Below are 18,362 nucleotides of genomic sequence, written 5' to 3' on the forward strand. Positions count from 1 at the left end.
GGTACATCTTGTTGGCTCAACTCTAGTTCAGAGTTGAGTTTCAACATCACACGGCCAAAATGCAGTTCGAATAAATGCTGAAACCATTAGGATGGCCGAGGAACTAGCAACTTACAGTGTTGTGATTCAGTGAAAAAACTGGTATCCCAGATAGTTTAACATTCAAAGTAATGACACGAAAAAAAGAGCAAGACTGACTCCATCTGCTGTTTTTAAGCATATCTATTCCTGTCCCCCAGATGACCCAACTAAGCAGCTGAACTGAAGAGAACATGCTCTAGTCCTTAAATGGCTTTGTGTTTGTGTCCAAAGCAAAACTGAAACCTGGGAGTGATGGGTGTGTTTATGTACTGCATTTATTTACCCAAGTACTTACAGTATAAGTGATGGAGCACTGTTCCTGCTCTGTGTGAAATGCATTAAGTACAGGTACAGCTAATACTGACAACTATCCTGCCTGCAGCGTATTCTTGCTCTCTTCCTACATTTAGTCAACTGGGCTTTTGGCCCATCCATCTGTAGTTGGGCTCATTTGAGTCATGAAATGTAGATATTTTGTTCTTTGAGATGTCTCATTCATCTCATTATTCTATTTATGCCATCTGTTCCTGTCTTTAAAGACATGAACATTATTAATAACCTTAAGATTTTTGTTTGCTGTAAGATAGATCATTGATATATTTTTGTGTTTCCTGATCTGAGGAAGTTTCAGCCTAAGATCTGTAGCCTTGTCTCCGCATGGGTAGACTCTATTTAAGGGGTTATGAAAAATAAAAAAGATTCCTGTTACACTTACTGAATAATTTTCATTCGTAGCACTTCTAGATTTTGGATTGAATGCCAGACATTTCCATGACAGACATTAGTTAGTCTCCAAGCAGTTAACAGCTGCACAGAAAACCTGTGTTTTCAGTCAGTGTGTTCAGTTTGTGTGCATCACCAGCTCTGATGCTTATGTCCTGCCAGATTTCAGCAAGACTGAACAAACAAAATAAGAAAAGAAAAAAAGAGAAGAAGGGATATAATCATTCTATTATTCTATTACAGCTATTCTGGCTGCTGAGTCACCTGAACGAGGTAATGCATTTCAGACCCATCAGAGTCTTTGTGGTCCACGTCGCCGCAAAACGTAGTTAGATTTTTGGAGAGGTGCATGTCAGGTTACACCGTAGGGTCTGGAGCAAGGATGTACCTACACCGCCAATGTGATGCGAGATTATGAATTAAGTTTCATCAGCCAGCTGTGCTACAAGGCTTCATTAGTTGTAAATCAATGCATAGAAGTATTCTTCTTCTGTGCGTTAGACTACTAATTGAGCCTACAATTTATTTGTTTTAATATAAAGACTCAACAATTTAACAAAAGTCTCACTATGTAGTTTTCCATTTTTTGCTACACAGTATGGGCAGTGCTTTTGTCTAAATCTAAGTATAAAAAAAAGTATATTTCATTTTGTTGCTTTCTTTGTTCTCGTCATGTGTCTTTCTCTGCCGTTCACCTCTCTTGAGGTATTCAGTCTCGTCCTTCTGTCTTCGTGTGTAAGTCTCTTGTTCAGCCTGATTAGCAACAGCAGCAGTCTTAGGAAGACTGGGCAGCCTCCAACGCGGTTGCGCACAAACTGCAATTGTAACTAAAACAACAGCTACTTTTGTGCCAGGAGTTCTGTTCTACCTCTAATAATGAGCTTATGTGGATTTGGCTGGTTACTCTTGTCCGGGAGAAGAATGAGAGTCCCTTGATAAACAGACGCATACAAATAGGTACAGGCAACGTTAGAGCCAAGATGGAGGAAGGGCTTCTGGCTATTGCTGCTTTATTGGAGTGGGGCTCTGGACAACAGGCTCTCAGATTGATGCAAGGAGGGGCCAAAATGGCAGGGGATCCCCATTTCTATTCTAACAGGACTGTGATGGACAGAAACATTCAGATTCTCTTGAGGGGGCTCCAGAACGGCCTATCTATTGTTCACTGAAACCAATCTCCTATTAAAAAAATTACTTTAATCACGACTCCAGTGCCAGATGAGGCGAGGGGAAATCATTTCAGAAATACAAAGCAGGCCTTTCAATGCATTGGAAAAATATCTGTCTTGTCATTTCCCATCCCTCAAATCTTTATGGTGGTTTGGCTAAATGGACTTTTAATGATCCCATTACACCACAGGCGCTTTTCCTCGAAATATGCAAGTACTACAAGTCCTTATCCAAATGTTGCACAGCTGGCAACCTTGCTTAAGCAGTTTTATAAAATATTATTGTTCATGTCGCAGGTAATTGTTAGTGCATATTATGCTTTCGGGTACTGTGTCCCATTCATATAACTAGACTAAGTCAGTGTGAGATTTAAATTAACTAATTTAAATGAACTTCATAATTGTAATACTTATATAAATAAGCCTGTTACCCATTCTTTTATATAAATGGTATAGGAAACAATTCATCCTTGTTCATACCTCTTTGTATTTTCATTTATCTGTGTAGGCCTCTCTGTCTTTACACAGTGCCACTGGACTGGAAAGGAGTATGAGGGAGCAGGACGACAGATTCACATTTTTACCTTATTTTAGTTTTGCTTAATTGTTTTTGCCCATTAGAGTGCCAACAGTGACGACTATTTCCACACTGTCTTGCCTTTTATTTACTGTTGAATTTTAAGCTTTAGTAGATCCACAGGATGCCTTGCTTATATGTGTGTTTTCTAGGCTTGTAATTCTTGAAACTCTGTTATACAAATGGATAAAGTGTATTACATTATATAGATTTTATCAAAAGGAAGATATATGCTAAGTATACTAAAGTTTTTAAATTATTTAAAACAAGTAGGTCTGAAATTAAGATCAGGATTCATGAATTGCAACTCTAATAGGCTTAACAAGAAATTCCTAAGTCTTTCTCATGTCTTTCTGTAGTCACAGAAACATGTGCCTTGCCTCCCAATAATATCTGTTGTCGCATGCAGCTATTCCTTATATACAAATTCATTCACACTTGTGTATTCTCCCATGGGCAAAGGGCGAGCAGAGGCAAAGAACCGTCTTGTGTTTTACAGCAAGGGGGAATCCCTGCTGGAGTTACAGCAGCGTATGCTCGGCTCTTTACGGCCTAATAACTGCCTACAGGAAGGAGACATTTGAAGGCTGATGAAACGTTGAGCATACTGCGGGGAAGCGTGTTTCCTTGACCCTGAATGGAAAACACATGGACATCTGGGAAACCCTTTGCGCTCACACACAGTTAAACAATTTGGTACTTGTAAGGGGCGACTGTAAAAGGATTATTCCATTAGTAAAGCAGTCATGTCAAGAAAACACCATCAATTATGATACACTCTCAAAGTATATTCCGTTTGCTGTATAGGAGTAATTACAGTCTAGTTATGTTTTCCCAATCCAGTCATCAGTAAGGGAGCATAATGAATCTGTTCTTCACAGTAAAGCCGTTGGCCGGATATTTCACAAGTCAACCCCATGTGTAGTCAAGCACCATATCAAAACTAAAATGACACCAATTGTGCCAATTTAATCAGGGCCGAGATGTCTTCTAGACTAATACCAGGATCGGACAGTGAAGACAGATCTTCATAATCTTTGTCCAGCTTTTTTTAGTCCTTTTTTTTGAGGGGTGGACACTTTTCTTCAGCTAAATATGAAGTGCACTCATAGTGTGTTCCATTGTTTGGGAATAAATTGGAAAGTTTTAATCTAGCGGAAAATACCCTCGCAAATACCAAACACAAATAGGCACACCTACGCAAGGGTACACATTCAATCTAGAAACACACACACACACACAACACAAAGTAGTTAATGACACAGCTCAGTGGAGTGAAACCTTACAGCAGCGGTTATTTACCAAAGCCATTGTGCTTGCTAAATAGATGAAAAAAGGAAAGGGTGTGAGCCAACTACATATGTAACAGGAGAGCACTAACACACCAATATGTAATGCATGAGTATAGCAATATATAGGCTTCTATGGTACCTTTCAATCTGTAAATTGATTTTATCCCACAATCAGAATAAAAAATGTTCTTTTATGCAACCTCTGCATTCTTTGTACAAGGTTTTAGTGGTTTTAATGAAGCCTCATTATGAAGTTGGACAAAAAAAAATGCAAGTAAGTATTTAATTGACTTGAGATAAAGTGGATACATGCAACATTCCCCTTCAGTAACTTTTCCTTCATCATCTCTTTATTTCTTTTGTCTTCTTGTGTGCATTATTCTGATTACCTTTCTATTAACTCCAAACATTTAGTTGGAACTAGATGCCTGAACAACAACAACCAAAAAAAATAAAATACAAAAGGCTGAGAATGTGAGGAGTTTTATGTCTAATGCAGAAACTCTTTCCCAGAATACACATCCACTGCTTGCAGGTATTTACACGGCCTCAGTCGTCAGAGATGGGGAAATCTCAATTGTAGCCTGATAAATACCTCCACCCAAGAGCCCTGAACTCTCCAGTTTACACACATATAACACAGGCAGCAGTCTAGACGAGACTCGACTGGAGCCTCTGTGACTCACACTAATTCAAATATGACCCACCAGGAAATTAATAACACCACTTCAAAGGCACCTCGTGAGATATGTGCCGACCACTTAACGCAGGATCTGAAAACATACTTGCAGATTTGAAAACATTGCTTCAAAAGGCTCAAATTATATTTCATATATACACTATATTAAAGGCTGTTGAGGTGCATGATTTTGCGGACTAGTTTAAAATATATCACAAGCATTTTTTTTTTTTTTAAGAATAGAGTGCGCCTCTGATGCCAAGCATGTGCCGGTACTTTTGTAAAAGCAGAGAAGCAAACGGTGAAATAAAAAATAGTAAAGTAAAATGCATATTAATTGCTTCTTTCTCTCCCACACGTTGACGCCGATGGATGAATATATTTTCACCGGTGCATTCTGCCTCCCCCACACATGTGCTCTTCTTTTTTTCTCACTACTCATTTCTCATTCTATCTTTTCCTGGGTGTACGTTTTCTGCTCTTAAACGTGCACAACACAATGTTACGTAAAAAAAACAAATGCGCAAGCTGTATGTGCACTGCATATTTGAGGTATCTCAGATTAATTTTACTTAAGGAAAGGTGTAAAATTTTGTTGGACTTAACCAGTGATACAATTATATGATATGTGTAAATCAAATCAATCCTAATTCTTACAAATATTCACTCACCATTCATTTCTGTTTCTGTTTATGGATGCTGTTACGCTCATGCAGAATAGTGTGATACATCTAGAGCTCAGCAGCAGCACTTGTCATGTACCTAGGTGACGCAGTCTGTCTCCCCACTGCTGAGAGGGATTCTCCCCCCCTGCTCTGACGTGACACTGGCTAGTTCAATGTGTTACTTGAAGGCAGCACTTTACCATTACAACAATCCAAGTAAGACAGGAGCTAATAGGCGCCGAGATTCACATTCGGTTCAATTCCCTTTCTAATTTAGCTGAAATAGAAGGCTGTGCAGCCCATCCCCCAAACCGCATTATTCCAATTTAAAGTACCTACAATATGTGCTGCACGTACTCGAGAGCTAGTATTTAAAACATAGCATAGATGGTGTGTTATTCTCTTCTGTGGCTTTTTTTTTTTTTTACATCAGCCTTTTCTCTTCTCTATGTGATACACAATACATGTTTACATTACCAAAAGCACAGAGATTAAATTAAAGAGATTAAATTTACATTAAATTCTAAATTCTGTGCTTTTTCAAAAGAGTTTTGTAGTTTTAGAATTTACTTTAGCTCTTTTGGAATCGTGGTCCTACTTTGTGTAGGCAGGACCCACCTTTATATGTACATAATAATTTGATCACCCGTTAAAGGGGAAGCATAGCATGTGCATCAGCATGCATTGTTAAAAATATCAGCTGAAAAACTGGACAGGGAGGACTTTACCCAGATACACCTCTTTGTCTCTTTGTTATGCAGTGTGAAAAGTTACAGTACATGGAAAGTACCACTTCTTTCCCTAAACCTTTGGCAGTAAACAACATTTTATAAATAGGACCGTACTTCTGCTGTTGCTTCCTTCTACCACCCCTCTCCTCTACCAGAAGGATCCAGATATATTAAATTCATCCTCCAACCTGCTTCGTATGCTTAATTACTGACAGACATCAAACCCATATCATTAAAATCGCACACTGGGAGCTGTGGACTGGTGTGGAGCCATGTTAAATAACCCCATAAATGTCCGTGAGTGCGTGTGGGAAGGGCTTGAAGCAGTATGTTTTATTTCAATTATTCCTGTATATTCCCCTCAGGCACGCTTAGCTGGCTGGTATGTTGTCAAACAACTGTTAGAAGTCATTAGAATGTAATTACAGGCAGAACGTAAAGCATTTGGCTACATAACGGCTACAATGACCATGACAGTGTCATTGTTACGGCCATAAAAAAAATATTAAACTTTTTTTTTAAACATAGCTGTTAACTAGAATTTAGACGGGCATGTTTTACTGTAGGTAAATCAACGCAGGTCTAATGATTAGTTAGGTTGTCAGGGCTGTATTATGTTCTTTATATTGCTATGTGCTGCCAGTGTGTTTTTACTGAAATGTAATGTTCATACAGTGTCCATCTTGTTTCTAAGAAATTGACATCTTTTATTAACCCTAACTGTAAAAAAAACTGGAAAAAACTCAGCTTATGTTAACCGTGTCTTCTTCAACTAATATTGGATGAAAACATGAAACTAGTGGAGCCAGAACAATGACGTTAGAAGTGAAAATAAAATTTGTCAAATAAAACAAAACATAAACTGAGAAGGTGAACACTGGCTTTTAAATTTTTACACTTTATTCCTACTGACCACCAAAGCCACAGTATAACCAGTCTCAATAACACTGACAACTTCTTGTCACTTGAGTTATTTTCCACTTCATCATTCTAAGATAAAATAAGATAGTACTTTATTGATCCCCATTGGGGAAATTCAAATGTTACAGCAGCACAAGTCAGAAAATGTTTCCGTGTTTGACATATTTTCATCCATATTATTTTATTTCCATGTAATCTACATAGAATTTGCTTAATTCAGAGAGTAAGTCAATCTTCCTGACCTCCTGCCTCTGGATGTATTGATGCATATATGCTAATTAAAAGCTTACATAACATTTTAGGAAATCGGGATCAACGTCTTTCTGTGCAGTTGCTAGAGACCGTTTCACTGTTTTGTTTTTCCCCCTGCTGCTGTTGCTGCCTGTTCTCTGCCACTTTAATAGTGAGTAGGGAAGGAAATTGATAAGATTTAATTGATACCGATGCCTTATCAATTCGATTCTTTATCAATTCCTCCTATGAATTTTTGGCTTAGAAAAAGTAGGTGCTTGTGGTTTTGTGTAATTTTATTGGGTTTCTAAACGAGATAAGAGCTCGTGTAAGTGAACAAATGGGAAACTGGTCACCGGATAAGCATGACGTCAATGAATTGAACCAGCTGGAACTGGTTCTTTAAAGGAACTGGTTCTCGAAGCCCATCCCTAACACTGAGATGCCCTTCATCGAGTCTAAGACCTAACACCTACCTCCCAAACCTCAAGTAAGTGTGTTTTTCAGTCCTGAGTTCATCTCAGTCAGGCAGCCAAAGGCTTCAGGCACACGTCAGGTCAGGAATGACAAAAAGAATGAAGAATGACTTTTTCAGTTCAACTTTTTTCAGCGGCACTTCTTTTTTCCGTTCAACTGTCAAAATGCCAAAACTTTTTTTACAGGTCAGATGTTTTCAGTCGTTGCTCTGACTCCACTTAAACCGGTTTAATGAGACTTGTTTGTGTACAACAGAGGAACATCGGCTCTGACAAATGCAAGCCGGAAGGCTTGTTTACCCTCCTACTTCATCACATTACTGCCTGAGTACGTAATAGATAATTTGCCCACAGCAGCTGCGGAAGTAAAAGTCAAAAGATCGTTAGGTTTTGTTTTCCATTTCATCGCTTGTTGCTATCAATCAGGAGACCTTTACCGCACAGAAAGATCTTTGGTAATTTGACTAAAAAGACTGTCTATCAACAGTGAATGTGTCTGTCTGCATCACTCCGGGTGCACATTCAGCCAGCCTGTCAGTCTCCTCAATGACGCCTGCCACACAAGGCGATGGTGGCATTTGGGAAGTAGAAGAACATTGGGACATTGTTCAGCCTGCAAGTGAATAATTCATAACCTTGCACATTTAATCAAAAGATGAAGAGCCAGCTGCCATGATTGGATACATCACTCCTTAACCCGCTTACACAATCCTTAAATGTTCTGTTGACATTGAATTATATCAGGAAACGATGTTGTTGTTTCGTCAGGTTTAGGATGATGTGTCTGAACGATCAGGATGAGAGTGTGTTTTCTGTTTACACAAACAGCAGAAAAAAGAAAAACGCTAACAAGTTCTTCAAAATACCTGTCTTCTCCCTCTCTCATGTATTACTGGTATTTTGTCTACTTTCTCATGTCATGCAATTCAAATCTGCCAGAGTGCACACAGCTGGATAAAGAAACCAAGACCCCGTCAGCACACGTACACAGAGAAAAACACACACACAAACATGGGATAAGGGACTTACTGATGTGTATAAGTATCCCTCACTGTTCATCGCCAGGTAGAGTTTGGTCTGAACCCCTTGGATGGCCACCACTCGCAGCCCCACTGGAATAAGGTTGAACATGGCTGGAAAGAGAGAGGACGAGGGACAGCAGAAACAAGGAATAAACAAACATTCTCCTCTACTTAAGGAATCAATGTAAATCAGAATTCATACCTAGTAACTACCACAAACTACCGTTTAGTAAACTCTGTTGGTTTAATCGTGATTCAAACCAATATTTTACATGGGTAATTAAAAAAAAAATAATAATTTAAAAAAATGAGAGAATAAATGACAAAAGAGGTCATGATGATATGTAATTATACACATGGACAGAAAAGACAGGCTGCATTGAAATTAATCTGTCTAAGCTGTGATGCTACCAATGGCGTTTGGCTGCACCTACTCTATGTAAACATGGAAACAAAGCACTTACTCCACTCCGTACGTGGACCTTATGCTTAAACACACACACACAAACGTGAACTTGTCTGTGTCCGGCAGGCTGAATGCAAGTTGAGAGGCTGAGAAAGCCTGAAGCTGTTCAGCAAGGTACATCTCTACCTAATTAGTGTCATCCTGTATCGTATTTTTGTACGCACGTAATAGTATTTCATAAGATGCTGGAACTGAACCCACAGGCTGAATAAGAGAAGCGCACGTGAACGTCCACCTGAGAGCCTGTGCGCATGCGTCGGTTCCTGAACATCGTCACAAACATTGTGCGCTTTTGTTTGACCCTTTTGGTAGTAGCGAACACAATAAATAAGGCGCGCGGGAGAACCTTAACGTTCATCGTACGTTTCCCTCGTTAATGCTGTGACTGTAATGTGGGAGCAGGTATGGAGACTTCCAGCTCTGGATGCATGTCAGAAGAGACACAGCGTCAGTTGATCTGTGAGTCAGAGTGTGTCCTTACTATCAGTCCTCTTGTCAACCGGTTTGTGAATCCCCGTCTGACACCTCTGCGTGAAGTGCACTATAGAGGCTTCTTGATAGGCTGCTTCATTTGCCTTCATTGCATGTGCACACAAGACCTCCTTTTCTCAGAGCTTTTATTGTAAACAGCTGCCACAGGAATGCATAATATATTGACTTCATAAGTACCGCTTGGTTCAGTGCAGGCTTGGTTAGAGTCCCAGAACCCCTCGCTTTCCTGCAGTCTGTCTTTTCTTACTCTCCGTTCATCCTTTTCCTTTCAGTTTGCCTTTATTTTCTAAGTGTGTTCAAATGCCAGGTGAAAAGTCTGTAGTGATACATGCTCATGTCTGTTCTCATGTCCCACATGACAAATGATATATATAATATACAGCTTTCGACAATACCAACAAAAAGAGATTAAAAATCCCATGAGTGCATTTAGTGAGATGCATTGCAGATGCATGCATTAGATGGTGACTCAGCTCGTCGCAAGCTGTGTTTCAAAGCAGTTCTAATCATATAGCGCTTTAATTTACTCTGTAGTATAATACCCTCTCTGTATTTTTGTTTATTTATTTATTACATAATCTCACTTCCTGCTCATTTCTGCTAAAACTGCCTTCTGCTTACCAGGACTGATTTTTTTTTTTCCCGTTGTCTCCACGCGCCACAAGAATTCTCCGTGATACTCTCAGGTACAGTAATGATTGAGTCGCACGGTTGAGTAGCTTCAGCTCACACTAAAATTGCACCTCTCAAACACATAGTGACACTTGTACAATATTGCAGCTTTCAAAAGATGACTCCCAGGGGAAAGTCACACCACTGTATCTCGAAGCCTTGAGAATGACAGACTGGCGCATCTTTTCCGGGAGAGCGGTGATGTCTGCTTTGTGCCGCCCGATGCTGCCAGCAAAACGCGCCTCAAGCCAACAGGACCTACTATTTAAAGCCTCCGTATCTGCAGCGTTTGAAGGTGTGCTGTACAGTAATCTTGTGCATTTATTAAGATGACAAATGGGTTATACGTAGGCTTGCCAAATTTATTTTTATTGACCCTGTCAACCAAAGCCGGGATGCTATAAGAATTTAGGTCATACCTGCTGCACCGGGAGACACTAAGATACACAATGGCCTGAGTGTCCTCAGAACATTTTCTTAAGAAATGATGTGTCAAGCGACAGACATGAAAAACTAAGAGGAAGAATCATTACAACTAAAGACTACAACAGACAAACAATTTCTACTCTTTAAAACAGTTTTGAATACCGCAGTGCGTAGGCTCAACAATTTCCCACCAGAAACACAGGTTACAGATTTCTCAGCAAACTTTCTCCACTGTATAACTTGATCCATCTTGCTGTGGCTAGAAGAGGTGGTTTCATAAGATCTCTCTCTCTCTCTCCACTTCTCTTGCAAAATAACTGGATTATCAGGTTTAATCCATCTGAAATTACACAAATTTCAATCTGTAACCGCAAGCTTTTTCTGATGCATGCAGCATCATTTAGATTTGAGGATCTGATGTGTCCCTCTCTGTGAAAGATCTTGCTACACGAGCAGCTGTTGTCTTTATGATTGCGTCCCTATAACACTGCGTCACTCAACCGAGTTCATTCTCTTGATACTCCCACCAAGAGGCGCACGTACACATCTGCACTCCACTTCATTTCAGAGGGATTACCAGCCGGTGTGCTGATAGCGATTTTCAAGAAAGGAAACTCAATTACTTCCTGGCCTCCTAGAAACACCTGAGCACACTGAAGAGGATGACAGAGCTGCCACCCACTCACAGACCTTTCGTGGTCTAGAGGAACACGTAAGAGCGAGGAGGCCTGAGGGACGTTTTTTTTTTTTTTGTCTCAGCTCCACCTACAAACAGCAAACCTTATTCAATGTGACAATAAATCTTAAGCTTCCCAACAATAGCAGGTCACGTTTGAACCGTTAAGCCATATCTGTTACTCATTCCGGGTGCAGTATGAGCACAATTAGAGCAGCCTGAATGTGACAGGATGACAAAGCATTAAAAGTAAGCTGTTGTGACAACACTACAAGGCACTGTAGTTTGATGAATACCAAACTGCAGCAGTTTTTGAGGAAACTGTTTTACTTAAAGAAATATGTAAGGCAGAATTAGATAAATAATGTAAGTAATTCCTGTATTCAGCGGCAGAGACATTAAAAAGGATTTAATTGTATTGCACATACATGTTTTTGAACTAAACATTACTGTATCTCTAATCTTGGGGGAAACTTTTAGACTGTTGAAACATAGACTGATAATGGAGTTCATTTTGAACAGTGAAAATATCTGCTGTATTTCAAAGACAATGATACAGAGTTGCCTTGTACAGTAGATATGTACTTTTTTTTCTTGATACTCAGTGGGTTTGTTCAGCTGTGATGCAACACAGAAAAATAGCTGATTCTTGGATTCATGGAACTTGGATTTGTTGCTTCCGACATAGTTTTTCCTGCCCAATGAACATGTCAGAAATATCACGTGTATTTATTAACACGGCCTTCTAAACCTGCTACAGCAACGTTCAAATCCTTGCATCGTGTGCGTGTGTACGCATTTGAGAAGGTCCTCTCCCACCATCACAAGACACCAGTAGCTCCAAGAGGACTGAGCTCTCCGTCACCATGGAGACAAGCGCACCCAGCGCCTAACAACTCTATTTTTGGAGCAGTGCAAAGAGCTCCACTCTTTCTCCTTTTCCTATTCAGCAGCACTCTTTAATATTCTTCTCAAAAACCAGTTTTGAGGCCAGCGCCGGTCAGCTGTTATGTAAGGTGATGTAAGAAAAGTGAGCTTGTGCAGACACGACGGGGTGGGGTGGACGGTTTGTGAAGTACAGAGGTAATTTAATCATCTTTGTTTTTTTACTCCTGCCCTTGCCAACTCTGTGTAGTATTTAACTTTTTCATTGTGTTATTTAAGAAACAAATTCTTCATGTAATTACAAGGTGCTCTGCTTGGGCAATATCCCACTTACACAGAACTGCTACTTATATACAAGACACACCACCTAAATGAATACAGATACTTATTTAGAGGCTCCAGAAGTGTTTACAATGGCTTAGTGGCGGGATTACAGGGAAAGTATTACAACAAATCTGTTTCAGTGTACCTTGCAGATCTTCGTCCTTGAATGTATTAACTTGGATAAAGTGAATTTCACTAACCGATGTTTGACCAGTCTTTAAACAAATGTGTTCGTTGCGCTGGCTAATTATAAGGCGTCTCTATATCTGCCGTGTTGTTGTTTAATCTATTTGAAAACAAAGAGCTGGTGGGTGTTGTGCCAATGATAAGGGTGCATCAATACATAGTATAAAAGGGAACTGGCTCTCACCACGGAGTCGGGCTGTGGGGAGGAGGAGGGGGGAGGGTGTGTGATTAGCTGTGATCTGTATTCAGGTTGGTATAGAAGGACTTTGCAATAAAAGCAAACATTTACTGCATCACTTAAATGCACCATCATGGACAGATTTAGAGCCCTTCTACTATGAACCATATAACCACTGGAACAGAAATAAAACCAGCATGCTTTTGAATATTTCAAGATTTACGATCAAACCTAAGAATAGAAAGATAGAAAAGCTTCACTGTCTCTCTTGAACGAATTCAAAAGGCACGAATTTGATGTTGAAGTTGACTTAATATTCTGCACATTCTGTTATATGGCAAACAGCTGTGTTTAGTGTAACATGGGATTGGAATAACAAAGATAAAATGAATCCCCAGGGCAACAGCACAACATGCCAATGGAGGCACGATGAAAAGTATGAGCGAGACAGAAATAAGAAACTTACTGTAACTACTGTCCTCCTCCTTTGTTCCATCAATGGTTCCATCTGCCTGCAGCTGCAGGTGGAAACCTTGTCGACTGTACAGCTTTGTGACAATCCCCTTTAGCTGGGGCTCTGTGGAAGGAGAGGGAGGGGGGGCAGAGACAGGAAGACATAATAATGAAACCACAGACTGCCAGGTAATGTCATCTGCAACCTTCTAATGGGATAGTTTGAAGCTTTAGATTTACTGCTTGACATCAATATAGAAGCCACAACAATCCCTTCTGGTTGAGGACTAAGTGGAGCAGGGGTGAGACAAAATGGAGCAATTTACAACAGATGATTGTGATGGGCTTAAAAACTTGGCAGGCACGCAAACACAATTCATCAATTTAGATTTGGCCTTCTTCTCGTGTGAGGAAAAGTTTGACAGATAGATTCAGAGCCAGAATCTGGGAATTAGTAAAGGATCCGCAGGAGTTTAAGATACATTGTGCCTTGACGGCAGAGAAGTAAGAGCACAGATGGACAAGACCAAAGAGTGTTCAAATTCGAAAATGACTGAGAGGGCATGTGGTGATTCAGAAGTCTGTCAGCCCTCTTTCTCTCTCCGTGCTCCATTGTATTAAAATAAATTTAGAAATTTGGAACTTAAATTAATAAATCTACTGGGGTTAAAAACAAAAACAATACACTGAACATTTTTAAAACACAGTGAGGAAGTAGCTGCATTTTCATTTGGAAACTATGAAAAGAGTGATATTGCCGCTAAAGTGGTAAAAGCGATATTGATTTGCACAAAAAAAATAGAGCTTTAAAGTCAATGGTCTAAAGTGTTAGTTCTCATGAGCATGTCTGTTGTTGTATCAGTGTGATGTCTGATAAGAGATAAGTGCTCTCCATCCTCTGGTTACAGTCCCTAGTGGAGTGTCCTTTACTGTGGTTAACCACTCCTTTCTACCATGCTTTCATCTCGCTTACCTTTCAGTACTGCCATTACTAGACCGACTAGTAAGATTACCTTTGCTTCATAGAAAGCTCATTCATGCCACATAATAGGGACATTGCAATAATTGTGTTGTCAGGTCAGATTTCATTGTCGGTTTATGACACTTAGACAAAGGGACTGTAGCATGAAGGCCTTCAAGCATCAAAACTACAGCTGGACACACATCAGTATGTACTGTGAGCACAAAACAAGAATACCATGTACACACACAAAATGACTTGATAATACACTAAACACCGTGCACACATACAATACTTTATTTCCCGTAGATGCAAACTTTTTGTGTTATGTGAGACTCCATGTGTAAATGACACACAGACAGCGCCTTCTCCTTGGTACTCATTGCTTCCTCCACAGGATAGAAATGGAAATTGGAAGTGAGAGGGGTGCAGAAACTGTAGGATAGTTATACTGTTATATAAATGCCGCAATATCCGTGTGCATCACTTGCAGAGTTAGAAAACCTCTTGGAAATTAAAAAAGTGGGTGCGATTAAATAAATCTGTTCACAAACATTAAGACACTGGCATTGTTGACAAGAAGTAAGCTTTGGGCTAAAGGGCGATGAGATGTGATCAGATATCCAGCCCTGATCACTTTTGCTTTAGATAATTTTGTTGGTACAAAAATATGAGTAACAACCGCAGGCAAAGGTCCTGTGCTCACATGTCTGGGGAAACAGTAACATAAATACAATGCTTATTGGAAGCATAGAAGTACACAGCTCAAATACTTTTCATGTTATTTTCATCAGGTACAACTTCTTTCTTCTTATCTTAACATGTATTTTTCAACTGGACACACTACCGCCGCAAACAACCCATGTGGGAAGTATCATTTTGGAATTAATCACAAAATCTGATTGACTTTCTAAATATTAGTTTTTACATGCTTATTAAACTCCGTGAGTCAACTTGTGTCTGTCTTACATAAGCCTGATTATGAAACTGTATTTACATTATCCTAGGAAGAATAAGAAATACTAATAGTAGGTATTATCCAGATGATAATACAGTAATTGTAAACTACCTATAACAAAGTGATTATCCCGTTTTATTTTAACAGGGTGTATGACTTTTAAGTGAAATTGAAGCCTAAATTAATTCACTTAATAAACATTTTGTATATTCAGTCATGCGTGGGTTGAATAAGTAGACAGTGGGGGATTAAGCATCAGTTTAATGTATCCCTCAGCTCAACCTGGGATGGCAAAGGTGATTTCTTTTTGTATAAACTTAAGGGGCTTCTCCCTTGACAGAGAAATGAGCAATAGTAAGTAGGTGCATTCTTGTTCATGTGATTTTTAAATATAATGCAACCGGCACTAGTTGAAGAGTTATTTATGGAGAGGATAACAGCCTGATTAAATTGTACAACAGACCTGGTCGTCTCCTTCGCCTCTTCTTGGAACCAAAGAGTTTGACCCGTGAGAAAACGTTCAGTCGACTGGGCTTTTCACAGCTTCCTTTGGTTTTACTGGGGCTGCTAACGCAGCGGCAGGCATTAGACTTCTCCCGCTCCCTCGCCTGCCTTTTTTGCCTTATGAGGGAGCTGGCAATCGCTGCCGCCATAGCCAGTTTGGCAGCGTTCTGGAAAAAACTTCCAGAGAAGCGTGAATACAATCACGATTCTGAAAGAAAACGTCAGGGCGAAGGTAGCAATGTGAGCCAACTACAACGATGCGTAAAATAAAAAAATTGCAAAGCGCACTGAATAGTGGAATGGAGTAGTCCCCGTAGTGCGGCAACGCGAGTTAGATAATGTCCACATGAATCTTTTCTTCTTTTTTTACCCCCAGGAATTTCTGCGTTATTCAGGAATTGTCCGCTGTATCTCCGATGAAAACGAGGAATTTAGTAAAAAACGAATAGCACACGTTCTGCCCGAAGCTGTAAAAATATTTCCTCCACAGCACGCTGCATGTTCCTCCAAATGTATAATTTTCTCTGTATCTCAACAAATACGCACAAACCCAGTTTCTCAAAGCCGTTTTGCATCATCCCACTAAAGTACACAGCCACGCACATGGTAATCAGCGGTTAGTCTTGAATGAAGCTCAATGCGCAGCCACAGGGTGGAAACACCTGTTTGCAGGAGCTGAGGCTGCTTGCGGTGCTCTTTAACTGTCTCCCCTAATCCCAAAGATTTAAAGCGCCTTTTAGAAATATAACGCGCAGGTTGTGAACGAGTCACTATGGAGACTCCACGTGTTTGTCTCTCGTTTGATGAAGCGAAGCAGTGTACTGTAATAGCAGGAGGCGCCTCATCGTGGATCAGTATCCGAAACCTGCGTAGACACAAACTCAGCTGTGCTGCTGAGAGGATCCCACCTACCTACAACCAGGAGAATGAGCAGTGGGGGGGGGGGGGGTTGATAGTGAGACGCAAACCCAGTCAGCGTGCACAGCTGCAAAATGAACATCTCCGCACAGGCGGTCGTAGGGGATAATGCATTTTATCAAGAAAAAGGGTCGAAGCGATAGGCTATCACCGACTAACTGTCTTTTATGTAACCAAAAGAAAAAAAAAAAGACAAGAACTGCTAATACTACTCAGTGACTTCAAATAATATAAATAATATAAATCCTGTATTTTGCACCTGAATGTGTGCAAGCGTCATCACTTGAATCCAAAGCCTTAATAATTAAATACTAACTTTTAAACACTTATTTTGAACACATATCTATTAGGTTCTCCATTTGCCTACGTATTGTGAAACACGTATCGTCAGACATCAATACAATATTATTAAATTGTACACCCAAATAACTATATCGGAAATTCCCGTGAAATTAGTTTGGTATCGTATTCCAAGACAAAACATAATACAATGTAAACTTTGGAACATTTCGTTCACCTAACGTTGCTAATTTTAAAAAAGTGGTCAGTGCTGTTTTTGTAGATACAGACTCCTGCCCAATGTCCTGACACTGACATTTTCAAGCCTGACTGCCAGCCTTGTCCCTGCCTTGCGTTTACTTTGTTCTCAATTTAGCAGACTGGCCAATGGTGCCACCTACAGTCCTCAACCAAAACTGTCGCAGACGTTTTTTTTTTATTATTGTTTTTTATTTATTCATTTTTATATTATTATTATTTATTTTTATTCAGCGTGGTCAAGAGTAACACACCTCAAGATTACGTATATGTCTATATGAGATTAAACATATTTTAAGTGTTTAATGTGAAATGGAATTACGCTTAACAGAGTTAAGAATTATCTAAACGAACACTTCAACTTAAATATAAACCTCTTCTGAATAAAAAGTCTCAAAACACAGTTTTTTTTAAAAGTTGACATTTTCATAATGTCTCAAAACTCAGTGAAGATAAATGAAGCAAACTATTACCAAAGCCATGTCTGCTTCAGCACCATGGACAGCGGCAAGCCCATTCAGCATTCTACCAGGAAATTAACCATCTGTCACTAAAATCAAACATTATAACTGCCATTAATATGAGCTCTGAAAACAGTTTGCTGAGAAAATAGGAATATTTTGAAGGAAAAATGAAAACAATTGAAGCATAATATGCAAACCAGGAACAGCAGCCTACCTGAAGCAGATTTCCTCAAAGGAAAAGTCATATTTTCTCTACAGCGAAGCCAAAGCAGTGACTCGGATACTCGCAGTCCTTGTTGTAGGCAAGTGAAGGCGAGGAGGCTACATTCAGCAAAGTTCAAACCATTGTCAGACAACTGTCAGAGGCGTAGTGGAAGAGACAGCACTGAGGCGTGGCCATCAACAGGAAGATCGTTATAGGACATTAGCGACATGCCATTATGACTTCTAAAATGCTCATTAAACATTCATTTAGAGGTCTTGTTGATCCGGCAAACACAGGCGTGTGTTCAATGTTTTTCTGGGCTCAGGGGGGTGGGGGGAAGCTCGATGTCAGAGTGGAGAAAAGTGAAGGAAGAGGCAGGATGTGATCGGGCTTCCTTCTTAGGGCAGCAAAGACTTTGCTCTCATATTACAAAAAAAAAAAAAAAATGATGTAAAATGATCCGATAATGCATTGACTAAACCGGTTATAC

General features: G+C 39.8%; 1 protein-coding gene across 4 annotated transcripts in view; it reads right to left on the reverse strand.

Annotated features, from left to right (window-relative positions):
• Positions 1 to 18,362, reverse strand: part of fgf13a (fibroblast growth factor 13a) — an 86,846-nt gene that overhangs the window by 12,797 nt on the left and 55,687 nt on the right. For 3 of the 4 annotated variants that reach the window (XM_047585274.1, XM_047585276.1, XM_047585273.1), the window contains 2 exons: positions 13,339 to 13,449; positions 8,575 to 8,678 (listed from right to left, as the gene is read on the reverse strand). In XM_047585274.1, the coding sequence (XP_047441230.1) occupies positions 8,575 to 8,678; positions 13,339 to 13,449 (215 nt within the window). Of the gene's footprint in view, positions 1 to 8,574; positions 8,679 to 13,338; positions 13,450 to 15,707; positions 16,625 to 18,362 lie in introns of those variants that run through there. The other variant, XM_047585275.1, reaches the window with a different exon arrangement.

The sequence above is a fragment of the Mugil cephalus genome, chromosome 5 (assembly GCF_022458985.1).
Source record: "Mugil cephalus isolate CIBA_MC_2020 chromosome 5, CIBA_Mcephalus_1.1, whole genome shotgun sequence".
In the NCBI taxonomy this organism is placed as follows: domain Eukaryota; kingdom Metazoa; phylum Chordata; class Actinopteri; order Mugiliformes; family Mugilidae; genus Mugil; species Mugil cephalus.